Raw genomic sequence first — 18478 nt, forward strand, 5'->3', positions numbered from 1 at the left:
ATTTATGAATATTGTAAAAAGCTTCGGTCCTAAAACACTACTCCACTGTAAATCACTTTTTTTTTTTAAAGAGATTGCTTCATCACAGTGCACTTGAAAAGTATGATGTTAAATCCAACACATGCATGAGTGAAACTGTCAATTTTTTCACTTGTACTGTAATATACTATTGCAGTTTTAGGTCATTAACTTTAATTTATAATTTGAAGACATAGAACAATGTGAAAATTTTGAATAAGTAACAGACGAAATGACAGCATCACGTGCAAGGCAAGGAAAATGAATGTTTATATTATAAAAAGAATGCGAAGAAACATTTTCGTTTTTTCCCTTTGTCTCTATTATCTTTATCTATTTTCAAATACATTGTGTCAAAATATTCGGTAATTGTAAAATTATTATAATAAGTTAAAGAAATATCAAAACTGCTAAAATTTTTGGCGACCTCCTGCTGCATGTCCCGCGACCCACAGTTTAAGAAACCCTGCTTTAGGCTAAAAATATTTAAAAACAGAATGGTCTGCTGAAATGGTCATTAACACTAGACTTAAATCACATTGAATAAATACCTTTGGAATACTCTCTAAGGATCGTATCACACATTCATTTATTTCAGACAAACAACTGTTTCAAACAATTTTTCTACCAGCTTTACCAATGAAAGACACATGCTTTTTGTTTGATTGTTTTGTTTGATTTAAAATTGTCTTAGATATTCTTATCTTTATATTTAGGAGAAGGTATTCGGAATTATATGGAATACAACAACACTAGTTGCTTTAATGGTACTGACAGGACTTGGAATTGTCGGAATAGGTTGTGGAATAGTGTATATAAGAAAGCACTGGTAACATGAATTTGTAAAACTGAAGAAAGCATTGTATATTGCTTTGTTTTGTTTCAAACATTATGTGTCGGATATTTGTTTTGCCTTCATTATAGTTATTTGGTTAAAATTGTATTTATTTTTTTTTCATACTCTGCAATGCACCAAAATATTGTGTAATAAAAACTGCATAAACAATTAATTAAAATGTAAATTATTTTTACAAAATCTGAACAATGCTTCCTTAATTTTGAAATGATAGTTATACTTAGTTTTGCTTTAAAATTTATGTTTATTTATTAACTATATTCTAATTGCACTCTTATTCTTTTTATGTTAAATTAAACATCTTGGTTAATTTTAGTTCATAAGACATTAGCAAATTTTGGCAAAACTGTTACCACCATGACAATTATCAAGGTGATAATTTATACGATATGCTAATTTTCTTCAGTATTGGAAAACAAAATTTGTCTGTGATATCCAAATATTGTAAACATCAAAATCGACTTTGTGCATCCAGCTGAAGTTTCACCAAATTTTTGTATGCTTTCTGTTAATTAATTGACATAATTTTAAACTAATGAACAGCATGTAATTTATATAGTAGCTTATTGCACATTGGAAAAGCAATTAGAAATCTTTTAAGGCCTTTATTTTTAAATTTTCAAATTTAATCTATATATCGTAATTAAATTCTGATGTGCCTTCTGTGTATAAACTTTATATGCATTTTATACACCATAAATATGACCCCAGTTCAGTATTACTTCTATTGCAAATATGATTTCAGACTAAAAGCATTTCAGTTAGTCTTTGCTAATGAGGAAATAAAATGTTTTTTTGTAATAAATTTTTCAATCTATGATATTTTTAAGTTTTTAAATGCAACATGTTTTTAAGTTAATGGTTTATTAGAAATTATTTTAAAAATATGATAAACTAAAACAGATTGAAAATATTATTTACTTTATCGAAATTCTAAAACGTAAATGCAACGTTTAGCTTTATTTATCAAACTAATAAAAAGCATAAAAGAATATTAAATAAAAACATTTTGGAAGAACAAATAATACTTATTTCATGAGAAAGCTATTAATATTAGTTAATTTATGTGGAATGGAAAGATTAGGGAAGAAAAGAAATCATAAAAACAAATAATGCTTTATCTGGAGTCAACTTTAAAATAGAACTTATGAAACTTTAAAATAGAAATACAAAATATTCACCAAACAAAACGAAAACTCTTCAAGTTCCATACCTATTCAGCTTAGTTCGACGTGGCCTCCATTTGCTGCCCTACACACATCTAAACTGTATTCAAGTTCTTCCCACACACGGTTAAGGACGTCAGGTGTAACAGAGTGCTTAACGCCTGTGATTCTTTTTTAAATGATTAATGTGATTGATACACTCACTGTACACATGTTGCTTCACATAACCCCACAAGTAAAAACGTAATGGCTGATCTGCTGCTGCAGAGTTTGTAGTGTTGCATCACCACCTGTGTGCACATCATATTACGAAAACTGGAGAGTTTTCCATTTGTTTGATGAAGATTTCACATTTTTATCTTCTTTTGTTGTTTTCCAGTGACCAGTCAAATGTGCACCATGACTTTACAGACACAACGCACATTAATCGTATTGCATAAAATATCCATTACACAAAATAATAACATATATAACAACAATATTCACATATATGACAATATACGAGTAAACTTATATAAAAATGAGATTCATAGAAATAAATCCACATATCACAGTATGCACATTACAACAGATAATACCACTTTAATGATATACATACAAAAATAACAATGCAAAACATATTACTAGCAAGCACAAATACCAAGTCACTTGATGCCATACACACTATTAATGTAGTTTTGAATATGGAGCGAATCTCAGACAGACCAATATTATTTTATTCTAGGTTTATAGACCAAAATGTCCTATCAGGCAGGTTTTTTAAATTTCAAGACTCCATTAAATTAATTATGGGTTTAATTTTACCATCTTCCTACTGGTCTTTCCTGACATCTTCATCATCCCATAGGTCAGATGATGTTGAAGTTGTAATTTGATGTGCAACGGGATTAACCAGCTCAAATTTCCTTTCGAGCTCAGAACAATATCAGCAGATATCTGGGCAGGGCTTCGCCATTTCAGTGTGATGTTCCTTTTCGATGGCAGTGATGCCGTATTCCTGCAGTCTTATCTGGCTACTTAGACTATAGGATTCTTGAAATTTAAGAGACAGATCAATGATGCATGATATGTGTTGAGCGGGAATTTTCTGCCATACAGATACTTATAAGACATTTCTGCCGTAGAGTAGTAGCTATGGCATGCACCTTTTTCCTGGTGACATAATAATTTCTCTCCGGATTATATAGACTCTTGCTCCAGTATGCTATGACATGTTCTTGACCGTTTATTTTTTCACACAAAACAGCATTGACATTCTCATTGCTTGCATCTGCTTTAAGATTAAATGGCTTAAACAAAGGATTGTTGAGCTGAGGATACATCAAGATTGTTGCAGATATTCAAGCCTCTCCTTCAGTTTGTAAAATGGATCTTCAAATTTTTTTGGTCCACAAGAAATTCATCACCAGCCATTGGTGACATTTTAGAAGAGGTGTACAGGCATTCAGAAAGTACCAATATTATTTAAGGTACTTGTTAAAATTTATTGAATCTCTATTCCTATAACTATTACTTTTACTTGTTCGATAAATTGAATCTTTGAAATATGTCCAAACTTTCAACTCACTCGGGGCCTTAATCTTGATATTTAAACAAGATTTGTATACATATCTGTACACTGAAATTAAGTATCATTAAAGACTTTTTAAGGATCATTAAAGAAAAAAAATTAGAGACCTATCATCAATGGGGAATTAAATAAATTAAAGCAATTATCTATACCTGAACTTCACTTCTGCAATAACATTCTAAGAATAAAATAAATCTGTACATGAGATTCATTATTATTAAACATAATCTAATACTTAACCATAAAACAAATTTGAGAATAAAATCAACTTTGTTAAATTAATCAGATAATTAGCATTAAATTACAAAATTCACTTTTCTATTATTTATATTTTACACTTGAAATTGTCTCAAAGAAGATTAGTAACATTCAAGTTTTACTAACAATTAGTATTATGTTGATTCCTTTTTTTAAATGCCTTATTTTGTCATGTATTTGATCAGTCCAGAGGTTTATGCAAATTTCATTTTAAGCAGTATAGGTTAAAATAAGAAATAAAATCATAACCAGCATGTTTTGTAACAGAAGCTTGGCTGCCACCGCTGTTGCTTCATAAGAGAGAGACATTGATCAGAACACACATTAATGCATGACACTGCCAGATTATATGCACTCTAAGTTAACTGTACTGTATCTGTCTGACCCATTTAGAGCCATAGGATTCTGCAGAGTTGCTGGAGTCGTAATCCAGTTAATATACAGTATTTAATATACAGTTTCAATAGCCACTGAAGCATAAGATGTGATAAGTTATTTTATACTATTTAAAGTATTATTAGCTGTAAGGAATAAACTTTTACATTTTTATGTTACATTTTACATTTACAGTAACAATTAAGGAAAGACGATTATTCCCCTTAACACTTAGAGATAACTTATAAAGGTGAGAAATTATTTACAAATACTTATACAGTCAAAAGTCGTTAATTCGGACACCCATAATCCGGACCTCAAAGCTAAAATCTTTCTGCGCATGCGCCGCATTGACGCATGAGCATAGGCGTTTTACTCATGCGCCCAAGACATTTACGACTGCCCATATGCGTCTGCGCAAATGCAGAATACGTTTTCGCGTGCGCGTTTAATGTATAACGGACGGTATAAGCTAAAATTATCTAATTATCTATTTCAGTTAATGTTGATGATTGCGTTGTTCCTTAATCTTCAAATTGGATCCGGCTTATTATTTTTTGCAGACTGTAAGAGCAGTTTTATAAAAGTAAGCTTGAACTTTCGATTATGTCAAATAGAATTTCCGATGCTGGAGCTCCCAAAGGATCTACAACACGAAAGTATGTTTCGATGTCCATCAAACAAAAAGTGGAATTGCTGCAAAAAATGGATAAAGGCATATCCTTTGTTTATCTAACCATTCCGAAATCTGTTTATCAATTTCACGCTGCTCTGCGCGGGGGGGGGGGGGGGGGGTAACGTTGCGGTGCGCAATGAACTGGAAGTTGATCTGTCAGCACTATCCTTATCTTCAGGGCAGATGTTTTTATTTTATTCGGCTTATAATTTCTTACTAAATGTAGTATTTAATTTCGATGTACTTCGTCTTTGATATGATTTAAATCAAATTCCTCGTCATTATAAATATCACGAATACAAATCAAATAGTTTTCTGGTTGCAATTTTCTAATTTCGGCTATGCGTAAGGTATGCTTTACGCATCCGCGCATTAAAAGAAATGTTTAATAAAGTAAACAAATAAATATTAGGCTTCTTTTTTGGTAATTTTGATACCCTTTAGATCATAATTGCTCATTATTTTATAAATTACGGTTTCATATTTTTAATTTTATAATTTCTGCATGCCATCTTACCAGATTTAAACTGATGATCTATAATCCGGAAAAATCGATAATCCGGAATCGCCAAAATCCCGACGAGTCCGGATTAAAGACTTTTGACTGTATACATATTTAGATATCCTGAGTCATTACAGATTCACATGGACACTATTATTATTATTTTTTCATTTCCAAAAAATATCTATTAAAAGCACTATTCAAATCCTAATCTAAAAACATTTTACAGTTTAAAATACAGATAATTAAGCATGTAATTTATGACATTGATTTTAAATGATATTAGAATAACTAATTTATAACTACACAAATTAAGGTACTAAACTTGTATGATTCGTAGCAACAACACACAACAAAATATTCACGCATCTTTTTAATTTGAAAATTTTCAAGACATTACGCTAATTTACATGAATTTTTTTCTTTTTAACATCTTTTTTGTTTGAATAAATAAATCAATGTCCTCACTAGCTTTTTGCTTCATCCCTTAATTTGTTCATAGTTTAAAAATATATACCTCTGAAGAACAATTTTCTTTCTTTTTAAGTAATCAATTTCTTTCTCAATAAGTGTCTTTTACATTTTAGAATTTCAGATTTAATTTAAGATTTATGTTTTCTAAAATATGGAACATATTTAGAATGTACAGAAGATGCTAATTTTATTTCTTGAATAATATGAGTGTTGAGAAAAAATATGAAATTATACAAGGTCAGGGCCATCACCAGAGTCAGTGTAGCAGAATTTTTAGAATTTAGGGCAGAGATTGGCCAGCAGAATTTAGGCTCCATAGATATTGCACAAGGTAGCAAAATGCCCTGTGTACAGTTGCAGTGACATACAACATGTTTTAAATTGTCAGTTTTTTAATTCCTTTATTAATAGAAAAATTCCTTTGTACAGATGCCTGTCCATGTGACAAGATTAGAACTATTTTCCCAATTTTCATGCTTGTATCTAGTAAAAAGAACAAATATTTTCTTAAAACATCCATTCGTTACATGGTAATACCATGAAAACATCTTTCATTTGGTCATATTTTTCTGAAATTGTAGATCTGTAAACCTTGCTTGCAAATCCTTCTAAACCTTCCAAGGTGCAAGATCTTAAAATTATCCCTGCCAACTCTGTAAGAGCAAAAGGTCAGAAGATTTTTGATGAAACAGATACATATTTGAATATTCTGAAATAACTAAACGAGGGGAAAACTCTAATAAAAAAATATAAAAGAAGAAAATTTTAATTAATTCTAAAATAAGTTTTAATAAGTAGCTAATAATAATTTAATAAGTAGCTAATAATAATCTGAAAAAAGCTCTAATAAGTAGCTTTTTTCAGATTTTATTGAAAGTTCCCCGCCACTGCAAATGTCGTCTATGCAAAGAGTTTGCGTTGGCGTGTTTAATCTGGTCGGCCTAATGATGTTGATGAGAAGTGCCTCGGAGAACTTTAGAAAAAGATCAGTATGAGAGCTTGCTAATGAGGTAGACATTAGTGCCATGTCCATTAGTCACCCTATGCATCACATAAACTTGTTGAACACTGCGCAAAAAAAGGGGGGACAGTTCTATATCTCCTGTTCTACTGAGCCGATTGACAAAATTCAAATTGCGTTTTTCATGTCTCGAAAGCGCGACTTAGAATATATATTAGATTTATATATAGCATTGTTCTAACATAGGTATTTTGACACAAAATCGTAATTTTTCTGAAATAACATACCAATTTTTTTCTATATTTCGAGTTTACGACTCAAATTATGCCTAGATATTAAATTTTGTAAAAATTGGTGCACAATTTACGGAGAAATTCAAAAATTTATCTTGGCGAAGAATAATTCACTTGGCTAACTTCTTAATATATAGAACCAATTTTCCTTTCCCTTCCATTATGCCGGAAAGGAAAAAAAGGCACCTCATTCTTAGCTTTTTACATTGTGTACGAGCAGAAAAAAAGTCACATCGTTTCTACTTCCAAATAATTTTAGCAGAGTCTTTAAACCACATCTGATGTTTTATCACTTTCAACAAATGTGTCAAATTTTAAAACGCGCCAGTATATAAATTCACGTATATCTTCGAAAATTTTGAATAAAAAATTTTAATTTTTTGCAGGTATACTTAGAAATATGTCTACTTTAAAATGATGGTAAAAATTTTTATAGATTATAATTCAAATTTGTTTTTGAAAAATTCATAAAAATTATTTTAAAATTTTTTTTAAAAAAATCATAAAAAAATGGGTGAATTTTATTTGGAAGGAACCTGAATTTCGAAATGTGAAAGGAAGAATCAAATAAGCTTAGTAAAAAAAAAAAAGAGAGATTAATAAATATATACCAAACTCAATTAACATTGAGGAGCAAAAATTTTGAGAGCTAATTTTTTAAAAACTACTCGTGTGATTTTTACAAAACTTGGTAGTTTGGCGTAATTTCAGTCGCAGAATTGAAATATGGAAAAAAAAATTAGTATGTTATTTCAGAAAAAGTCCGCTTTTGTGTCAAAATACCTATATTAGAACAGTGCTATATATAAATATAATACATTTCGAGACATAAAAAACGCAAGTTGAATTACGTCAATCGGCCCAGTAGAATGGGGAGATATAGAACTGTCTCTTTTTTTTTTTTCGCAGTGTAGAAGTTCAATTGCTGGGTGCCGTGCCGCATCAGTTGACTTAAACAGATAAGGACAGATGTGTTCGGCCTGCTCTAATCTGCTCGAATATCAACACAAGGACAAAATTATGGACCTGATTGTCACATTATGATGTGGATTTACTTCAACAATGCAAGACATAAGGGGGGTTGGTCTGTACCCGATGAGAAGACCAGCAGTGCCACAAAGTGCAATTTGACTAACAAAAAGGATCTTGCTTTGTATCTAATGGGACTGCCGTGGTATTATCCACAAAGAATGTCTGGGAAAAGGTAAAATCCTCGACAGTAAGGTGTTCAGCGAGATGCTGGTCTGCACTGACGCTGCTATCAAGGAAAAACATCAAACTGTGTTCCGATGCAAAAAGGTAATGTTCGATCAAGATAATGCAAGACCACATGACACAAAACAGCATTCACCAGCTGAACTCTGTACGGACTTGACTGGGATCTTTTGCTACACCCACCATATAGCCCTGACACCGCTCTTTCGGATTCTTACCTTTTTCCACACCTGCAGCTACATCTTGCTGGTGCTATCTTTCATTCTACACAGAACATCCAAAATGAAGTTGATCTGTTTTTGACTCACAGTCACCAAGTTTCTCTGCTGAAGGCTTTGAAAAACTATCAAAAGCTTGCAGACATTCATAGATTTGGGTGGTGATTACAACCCACAGTAAAGGTACTGCTTTCATGTTTCCCCCTAACTTTATTAAGAACGTTTTTTGGTGGGAAAACTTTCGTTACAACCAGATACTTCAGAAACTGTGTTTCATAGCATTTGTTATTTTATTTATTTTTCAGAATTAAAATATTCTCAAGTCGAAAAATGGAAAATAATGTCATTTCAAAATATGAAATGTAAAAAAAAGAAGTATTTTAGTTTAATGATGTTTAAACAACTTTATTACGTCTATAAAAAAATCATCAAAAAATTCACATATATCTGGACAAAAAATTTTGTAATTGATTAATTTGTAATAAGTACTGATTTCTAATAAATTGATCTAGAAATCATCAAATTTAGTAACACATAATAAAATAAATCGTATCTCAAAAAGGGAAAGGATGTTTTTGGTTAATATTTTATGACCTCTTCATTCTCAAAAGAAATAATTCCAAAATGTTAATGTTTCAAAAATCGTTTCCAAAAAAAAAAAAAAAAAAAAAAAAAAAAAACTAGGGACTTTTAAGTACTTTTAAAGGCAATACAAACCCTGTTAAATTAACTCATTCTGTAAAAAAAAAAAAAAAAAAAAAAAAATTATACATGTCATTTCTAACTTAGGCTCGAATTCATGAAGATGTGTGCTCTTGATTGATTACAGCCATAAAAGTGGGAACTGATGATGTTCAGCTTCTGACAACAGTACGATAATTTTGCACTTTTTCCAAAAACATAACAGAAATTAACTGCCAGATTTCCTTAAATCCTCCACAAAAACATACTCACTTACATGATATAATTTGTGTACTTTTGTCTTAATTAACAAATCTAGTTTCTGAAGATGGCTGCCCGGACAGTATAAATGGTTAGGAAGGCTGGCTGCAATACCGAAGGACCTGGTTTCGAATACCGGAGAAGGTATGGATGTAAACTGTGTGTCCCCTCATCAGAGGTAAGGATGGCTACTTATTAGGTGCCTAATAAATAATAAAATGACCACCACTTCTGGCCTTAATAGTGGAAAAAGCCTAAATATGACTAATGAACGTCAATAACAATATGCATATAAAAATATAAAATTAATGCTAACAGTAAGTGAGGCTGAACAAGATTTCAGTTTTTGCCAGTTAACTGGACTAAAAATATATAATTGAAATGCTTATCAAATATCATTAGTAACTATGAATATTTTATATTCCTCAAAATAAAAACAAGAACTGCGATAAAATTTCTCACTGGACTCACTTGCATTTTTCTATCAATGTAATGTGTATTATAAGTATGTTTAAATAGAATAATAAAATGTTTAAATAAACCATTTATATATAATTATTATGTGCAAAATAAATTTACAGAATAGCATCAATCAGATAGAAATAGAAGCCAATTTTATTTTACAAAAAAACCATATTTTAAATTACACAAAAAGAACCATGAAAAAGTCAAAATTTGCTTCAAAAATCAATTTTGGTGTATCTGTTTTGAGCTCTTCTCTTTTCCACAAATTAGAAATGTCTAAAAAGGAAGGAAACAACATATTTACCAAACAGAACATCAGTGTTATTTTTTTTTTTTTTTTGCTTCCTGCACTTTGAAAAGTGGAAAGGAAGTCCTGTGTTTCACTGTCCTCCCTTTTGCGTTTCTTTCTTTCACCTGACTTGATGCTTGTTGGAGGAGTCGGAGAGGGCTCACTCACATTTGGAGCTTCTGGAAGTGATAGGCTGGAAATGACATCCTGGCTAATGACAGGAGAGGGCTGCTCTATACATTCTTCCTCCTGAAAGGAATATTAAATATTAGTGCCCATCTGTTTTTCAAAATCTAACAATACATTCACATAAATAAACTACTAAAAAAATTTAAGGCTGATCCTTGATGCAGGATCTAGCTGTAACAACAAAATGTAGAGCCCTTGGTTAACTAGATGCTATCACTGCAATGCTTTATGAGGGCCTTAGCCAAAAATAATAACACTAATAACAAAAATCGCTCTAAGGCACAAGGCGTTTTGCTTCCGGAGTACCTTTGCAAATAAATGCAATAACCTCCACAACTTCGCTAAGAAAATAAATTGAGTAATTAAGAGTGAGCATAGCTAAAGTGAAGAACGAAACTGTTAAGGGTTTAAAAACCAGAAGTGAATGAGAAGTCCACTCAAGGGACGAGAAATTCCTTCGTCTTTCAATTTCGCTTAGGAAGGGTCAAAGACCTCAAGCGATAAGAAAGATCGAAGAAGAATGCAGGAGATTTCTGCACGCTTTGCGTGGATGAAATCGAGACAGTTGAAAGAAAATGGGGTGAGAGGAACTTGCCTCCGGCCCCGGGAAAGGTTATGTCGTAGCTACTCTGAAAAGCAGCAGATTCGCTAATGCCTTGGGATGAGCGAGGGAAGGGAGCCGGTCCGAGGACCAAAGATGGCTGAAGAGGGGGCCAAAAATGGCAGAGGAGAGGAGAGAAGAGAGGAGCGAAAGGGTAGGTGGGGGGAGTTTGCACTCCGACCACCCGCAGGGAACCGTTAGACGCTTAACTGCGAAAATAACTGGAGAACTTTTTTGAAGCGCGAGGAGTGGGTGGGTGGGGAGTAGTATTGGCTATTGTAAAGGAAAGAAAAGCTAGGAGAGGAGAAGTTTAACGGTAAAATTTAAAGGGATTATTTTTGCATAAGAGTTAGCTGGTTAGAAGTTCAGGCTGGATTCTGTATTGAAGAAATGCAAGCTTGATGACTGTGGCTGAAAATAAATCATGAAAACTGTTGTGAGGATTGGTTTGGAGCTTCAACTGATTTATTAAGGAATAAAGTAATTAATTTAAGGTAAATTAAGATAAGTTAGGTATGTCTGGCAGTGGTGGATTAAATATATGGAGATTAATAATTGCTGGTGATGACTTTATAATTATTTAGAATAAAAGGTTGATTAAAGCGATTTTTTCCCAAGGAAAGTTCTGTTTTTTAAAATTAATTTCTTTGATAATTGGCAAAGGTCATGTTCCAGAGTAACTTCGAATCGAGATAAACTCCTAGATATTTATAAGAATCCACCCAGGGTATATCCTCTTCAAAGAGCCTGAGTGGTTGGAGTTGATTATGGACATTCCTCTTCCTGGAAAAGAAAACTGTGGCGGCACTTTTGGCAACGTTAATTTTAATTTTCCAGATAACAAGCCAGGACTCTAAGTCTGACAAGTACTGCTGAAGGTGCATGAGAGTAAGGTGCAGTGATGAGTGTTGTGAAATGATGGCTGTGTCGTCTGCATAAAGTGCAAGATCAACACTGGGTGATTGTAGTATATCGTTTACATACAAGTTGAAAAGTAATGCGCTAATTATTCCTCCCTGTAGTACACCCGCCTGGATAGGTCTAGGAGAAGAAATAGAGTTTTTAACTTTGACAGAAAAGGAACGATTACTGAGATAAGAGTGCATTATGTGCACAAAGTTAGCCGAAATTTCAAGTCGCATGAGCTTGAATAAAATTCCGATATGCCAACACCTGTCGAAAGCCTTTGCTACATCTAAGTAAACAATAGCTGTAGGCTTTCCACTGCGAGGTCCTGTGTGAATGATTTCAACTACCCTCAGTAGCTGGGTCTGAGTTGAGTGTTTAGCTCGAAAACCGAATTGTTGAGAAATGATTATATTTCGGCTTCGGCAGAAATCATTCAGGTATCTAAGCAGTATAGCTTCATAAATTTTACTAAGTGAAGACAGGAGGCTGATCGGTCTATAATTTTGAGGGACCTTTGGGTCCATACCAGGTTTTAGAATAGGAATTACACAGGCATTTTTCCAGCTATTAGGAAAGTATTTTAACCTGAGCATTGATTTCATCAAAACTGCTAGGTAAAATACAAATTTGACAGGTAAATTCTTAATCATGCGATTAGAAATCCTATCTAGGCCAGGTGCCTTGGTAGGTTTGAGATTTTTGATAAAGGTAGAAATCTCAGTCATTGTTGTGATAATGGGTTCCTCAGGTTGATCTGAGGAGAGAAAAGTTTCAACTTGGTGTTGGACTTCATGCGTGTGCTGTGCACAGGAATCGAACATAAGTCCAGTATTAGGTGAGAATTGTGTTTGAAGACTGTCCGCAATGCGTTCAGCCTTCTCAGTGTCTGTGAGTGCCATCCGGTCATTGACCGTGCCCATTAGGGGGGGGGAATGTCGTATCTGGGTTTGCGGAGCCGAGCGCTAGCATCCCAAAGGCTATTATTAGAAGTCTTGAGGGACTTAAGATATTTTGTGTATTTATCGTCTGAGAATTTCTTAATGTCAGACTTAATCTCGTTCTGGAGCCTTCGCAGTTGAGTTCGGATAGATTCAAGACGTGTGTTTTGCCAATCTCTGCGAAGGCGGTTTTTAATTTTGATTTTTTCTTTAATATTGGCCGGTAATTTGGAATAATTTGTTTTAAATTTGGGTTAAGAAGCCGCATTAAATGCGTTTATGAGGGTTTGGTTGAGCCTTTGAATGGCAGAGTCAACTTCCTGATTATTGCTAATTTGGATAGGGGGAGAATACCAGATTCCAAAACATACCGAAAGTCATCCCAACTTGTTGAGATTTGCACCGGTAAATTTTCATTGATTTTGTTAGAGTTAAGGACGAGGTGTACCGGATAGTGGTCTGAAGACAATTCCTGTATCACCTCTATCGAATAAGCTAAAGGAATATTTTTGAAAAGAGCCAGATCAATAATTGAGGGAGCACCAATACCCCCAGGAAACTGAAAATGGGTAGGTGCATTGGGCGCAATAATTTGGATATGGGCGTCCTGAGCCCAGTTTTTTAGTTTATCGCCATAGTTGTTGGCAGTGACACAATCCCAACTTCTATGACGAGCATTGAGATCTCCTGCAATAATCAGGTTATTAGAAATTCCACTAAATTTTCTGAGATCGGAGATAAAGACAGGTCCCCGTCTCGGAGGCATATAGCAGGACGCTATTGCTATAGGGGGGCAATTTGGAAGATAAATTTGGACAATTGTTGCCTCTAAAGCCTCTAACTGTAGAGTAGGAATTCTTGAATGTTTTATGGAGCGTTTTATATAAATGGAAGTACTGCCACTAGCTCGAATAGTGTCACTGTTGCTATCCGCTCTGTCATTGCGGTAGCAGATGTAGTTCACGATATTCGCACTAAGTCCCTCAACCAGGTGTGTCTCAGAAATGAGGAAGAGGTCCAAGTGGTGCTCACTAATATAATCCCGGACTTCGTGTATTTTCTTCTTTATGCCGTTGGCATTCCAGAATCCGATTATGAGAGGGTCTTTTGCTGCTGGGCTATTGAATTTGAAGCTTAGTTGAGGAGGCTGCAATATGCCTCGTAGATACAGAAGGCTCGCTCCGGCCCAGATGAGACAAGTCTGAGCTTCGGCAGGGCCTCCCGGAATGCTTGTAGAAGGATTGAATGTTGAATTCCGAACTCCCGTGATATTTGAAATACGCTGCGCAGGGTGTCTGTGCAGCTTCCATCGTCGGGAGTCGGGGCTGGAGCCTGGGCTGTTAGCTGCGGCGTCTGGAGCGGATGCTGCTCTTGCGTCTGGTTTGTAGATGGGTTGAGTCGTTGAGGCTTGGGTTTTGGAAGCCCGGGATTATTTTTATGTCCGGAAACAATAGAGGAGAAGAGGGGGTCCGTGCTGCTGAGAGGAGCAGGAGTAGGAGCAGGTACAAATTTTGAATTCCCGGCACCTTGACCAAAAGTTGGGGGTTTTTTGGCTTTATTTCTGTTGTTTGGATGATGTGGACAGTGGAGCCAGTTACTGGCACGACTGCCAAGGCAATTTTCACAGGTGTTTGGTTGATCAGGATCTTTTGTGCACTGTGCTGCATAATGCGGACCAGCGCATTTTAGGCACTTGATTGGGAGAGTGCAGACTGCAGAGCTGTGAAAAAAGCCCTGACAGCGCCAGCACTGGCTTCGGCCTTTTCTGCCGATATGCTTCTCGATGTTAATATCCAGTCCCATCATTCTTGTCTCTTCAAAAATGTCTAATGCATTTAATGAAGGGTTGAGTTGCACTAAGAATAGAGGCATGGGGGTGCCGGGTTTTGTGTTTTCTAAACTGAGTCACACTCAGAACACTATAGCCAATATATGCTAGCTCTTGAGCTATTTTGTCCGTCTTAGCAGTGTTAGGAAGGCCCCTAATGACTGCCTTGATCGGACGGTCTTGCTTGAGGTTAAAGGATTTGTATTGTGCACCGTGCGTATTTAAGATGGATGCAACGGTGTGGTAATCATTCTCTGCTTGTACGGCAATCCTTAGATACTTCCCTTTCATCTGGCATTGGGCCGATGGGACAGCATTTTGGATTACCGTAACTAAGAATTCAAAGTCTTTCGGGTCGACGAAGAAGTATGGAATTCTTCGCGACCGGGTGGAGGGGGAGTACTACTCTCTCCTTGCTCCTCTGACTCATTGCTTTGAGATTCTACTGCTGCTGCAGGAACAGTGTCAGCTTGAGGGGGGTTCGTTCTCTCCGCGCTCGCTCCAAAAGGAGGGGAGGCTTCGAGAAGCGACCGGTTCTGGCTGGTTTAACTGCTGTTTTCCCGCGCCTTTAGAGATTAGATGGCGGGGTGGCTCAGAAAATCCTTCGCTGTCTGTAACTCTGAGTTTTTTTGATTTAGGGTTGGTAAGACTTTCTCTTTTATTGAGATTAAGGTTTTGAATTTTTTGGCTGGTAGAATTGATAATTTTTTCAGTTTGCAATTTAGCTGGTGCTAAGATATTTTTCTTTTCAGAATTTTGAGATAAATTTAGTTTCGATTTTTTGGGAGAATTATTTTTGCTAGCTGAATTAATTGACTGAGAATTTGGTCTATGATCATAAGTAAGTCTGGATTTATCCAAGGAATCATTTTTGGGATTTTTAACAATTGCAAGAATTTTGCTAATGCATTCCTCCTCTGAAGGAGGAATGCTGAAGAATGCTGAAAAGTGGCAATTGTAAACGTTTGGCAAGAGAGGTCAGAGAAGATAATACGACCTGGCTTTCCTGCTGTACTTGCTTCAGATTAAAGTTAGCCAAAGGAGTGGATCTCTTGCTTCTGGCAAGTGTCTGTTCCAAGTCAGTGAATCTGGCTTTCAGCTGGTATAATTGCTTGAGCTCGATGATGAGGGTGTCTGGATCAGGAACCGGAACGAATTTGGGATCCGGAACAGGAATACTAGAAAGAGATTCAGGAACGGCTGAAGATGATGATGAAATTGTTGAGAGATGCGGTGATGATGTATCCATCGCATTAAGAACGGGGTTGCCGGCCATTGCTTCCGGCTTCGCGGTGTTAACTTCATCGGGTTGGGAGCTCATGACGGAACGTCTTTCGCCCACGGTGGTTGCCCTGCGAATCAAAAAAAAAAAAAAAAAAATCTCTCTATAATCAGAAATAAAATGCCAAATTTTTCTTGCAATCATGTGTAGAAATATAGACATATTATAACTAAATATAAAATGATAATGCAAATACAGTAAACCCTCTTAACACAAACTTGCTCAAGGTGAACATACAGTTAACATGAAAAAAAATATGGTGTTGGCAAGCGACGTATATGATCATAAGATGTTTTATTTGTTAATGCATATTTTGGTGAGCACAAGTTACTGCTTTTTAGTCTGTTGCATCATTAAATTTTATCACTTAACAAAAACTTTGAAAGATTTAAAATTTTTTCGTATTGTTTCTCTGACAGGCCTGCATTCAGAAATGTTCCGTCCCGTTTAATTGGAAACCTCTTATGACAGTGGGCAGGTATGCAGCCTATAAAACATATTATCTGAACTTAAACAATGTAAAAGTTCACTTTTTCACCAAATACAACATTCATCTTCAAACTTTAGATGAAGGAATTGCTGAAGTTATGAAGAGGTCTTATTACAAGCAACTTGCAAGAGTTGGATTTTGTGCAATTGAAAAGAAGACAGAAATGCAAACGTAAGTCTGTTTGATGCAGTCAAAGCTATCGGTACACCCTCAAAGTCCATGTCATCACAATGCATACAGAACTGCTTCAGCAGCTTGGAGACAAAGACAAATATCCTGTTGATTTAATTTTAAGAAATGAAATAGTCTATAAGACATTGAAAATCTCAGTGTTAGTTCTGAGTAGGTTATTAGTGCGGATGAAAATATTGCTGTGTGTGCTTCAGTGGAAAGTACAAGCAGTTGTGCCTCAGGTGCAAGAAATGTCATCAGAAGAAAGTGTGAAGGACAAGTACCATTTTACTTACCAAGAAATGTGAAATGCTCTGAACACTAGATTATTTCGCTGCAGCATCCAAATAGACCACAAGTTTTAGGAAGCCAAGAATATTGCTGGAACTTACCAGGCATTTTTGTTCTCTTCTGCAACAATGCCATATACCAGAATTTTTCACCAGAAATGAACTGCAAGTGCATCTTTTCAAGTTACAGTGCAGTAATTAATGTACTGTAGAGTTTTCTATGACAACATGCATAATATGTACTTATGTAACTGTATACTGAAAATGATTTGTGTCAGAAAAAGCATTTCAAAAATAAAGTTTGAGTCTCCAGTTAAAATGAAGCCCTTTAAGTTTTTAGCTCCTTGAGTTTTGCTTTCACCAGAGTTTACTGTAACATAAAATTTTTACTTATTAACGCATAATATAGCAAAAAAGTAAATTATCTCAATCAGAATAACATACACTGTGTGTTTACATCGCATACAGTACAAAAACAAGATTACTGGAGTCAGTGGTCTGCCACTGTGGTTATGACATGCAACAATAATTCTAGATATTAAAGAAATGCTGTCATTTTATATTTAAACCTATACATGCATAGCATATAAGATATTTAAATTGCCAAAATTATTTCAATTAATTCATTTACTTAAAATTATATCTATAAATCCAATGTTATAAATTAATGATAATATATTAAACTTGAAGAGAAAGAAATGCCCAAATTGGAGGAACCATCATGTTATCATCCAAGAATGACAGGCATTGGAAATACTCCCATTTTAGAATAAAAAACCCTGTCCTCCACTGCCACTTTTAAAGGTGAGCATTCTTTTTCCTCTCCCTTCTATACTGGGTCTTCATGTTTTTAAATTTTGCAAGCATCACATCTACAAATGTAAGCATACTTGCCAACCTATGACACTAAAAAATCAGAATATTTTTTTAAGAAATCAGGATATTTTTTACAATGTTAAAAAGACTTTTTAAATGATAAAAATATAGTTTTTAATAATGAATTAACTTTAAATAGTTACTAATTCTTAAATGCAAGCAACACAAAAATATTTTACACATAAAAAACATTTTTATCACTTGCATCGTTTAAGAGGAAAAAAAAAAAAAAGGACACTTTAATAAGTTTTAGTACAAATATTATGAACAGTGGCAGATTTTGCTTTCGTTAAGAAAGAAACTTCATAATTTTGTTCATAGCAATTGCCACGTAGGCCTGCTTTCGCTAATAAAATTTTTCTAATGTGTCATCACTAATATTAGATCTAAATTTAGTCCTAATTTTCGCAACAACACTGAAAATCCTCTCACACTCTATGGGGAATTGTCAAGATGGCCAACATAATTCTAGACAGTTCACTATAGTTTAAAATTCCATCAGCACCTTTCAGTTTTCCAATTAAACTCCAATGGGTGTCAATCCTAGCTGTTTTTATAACTTCATCCAAGTTTTCTAATTGTAAACTGCAAAATTGCAACTGCAATATATCAGTGGCAACATCAAC

General features: G+C 34.5%; 2 protein-coding genes across 9 annotated transcripts in view; one reads left to right on the top strand and one right to left on the bottom strand.

The window, feature by feature from the left end:
- The window catches only part of LOC118204797 (apoptosis regulator BAX-like), a 59456-nt gene extending 42161 nt beyond the window's left edge, over window positions 1-17295 (top strand). For 4 of the 6 annotated variants that reach the window (XM_085824718.1, XM_085824717.1, XM_085824720.1 and 1 more), the window contains one exon: window positions 16445-17295. In XM_085824718.1, the coding sequence (XP_085680844.1) occupies window positions 16445-16690 (246 nt within the window). In that variant the 3' untranslated portion in view covers window positions 16691-17295. Of the gene's footprint in view, window positions 1-734; window positions 1060-16444 lie in introns of those variants that run through there. The other 2 variants (XM_085824722.1, XM_085824721.1) reach the window with 2 other exon arrangements.
- The window catches only part of LOC118204798 (uncharacterized), a 29311-nt gene continuing 20104 nt past the window's right edge, over window positions 9272-18478 (bottom strand). Inside the window, exons 3-4 of one of the 3 annotated variants that reach the window (XM_085824723.1) lie at window positions 15741-16095; window positions 9272-10527 (exon numbers count right to left, since the gene is read on the bottom strand). In XM_085824723.1, coding sequence (XP_085680849.1) covers window positions 10168-10527; window positions 15741-16064 — 684 coding nt within the window. In that variant the 5' untranslated portion in view covers window positions 16065-16095 and the 3' untranslated portion in view covers window positions 9272-10167. Of the gene's footprint in view, window positions 10528-15737; window positions 16160-18478 lie in introns of those variants that run through there. The other 2 variants (XM_035377091.2, XM_035377092.2) reach the window with 2 other exon arrangements.

The sequence above is a fragment of the Stegodyphus dumicola genome, chromosome 10, assembly GCF_044657685.1.
Source record: "Stegodyphus dumicola isolate Sdum_Otavi_A_Nest chromosome 10, ASM4465768v1".
Lineage (NCBI taxonomy): Eukaryota > Metazoa > Arthropoda > Arachnida > Araneae > Eresidae > Stegodyphus > Stegodyphus dumicola.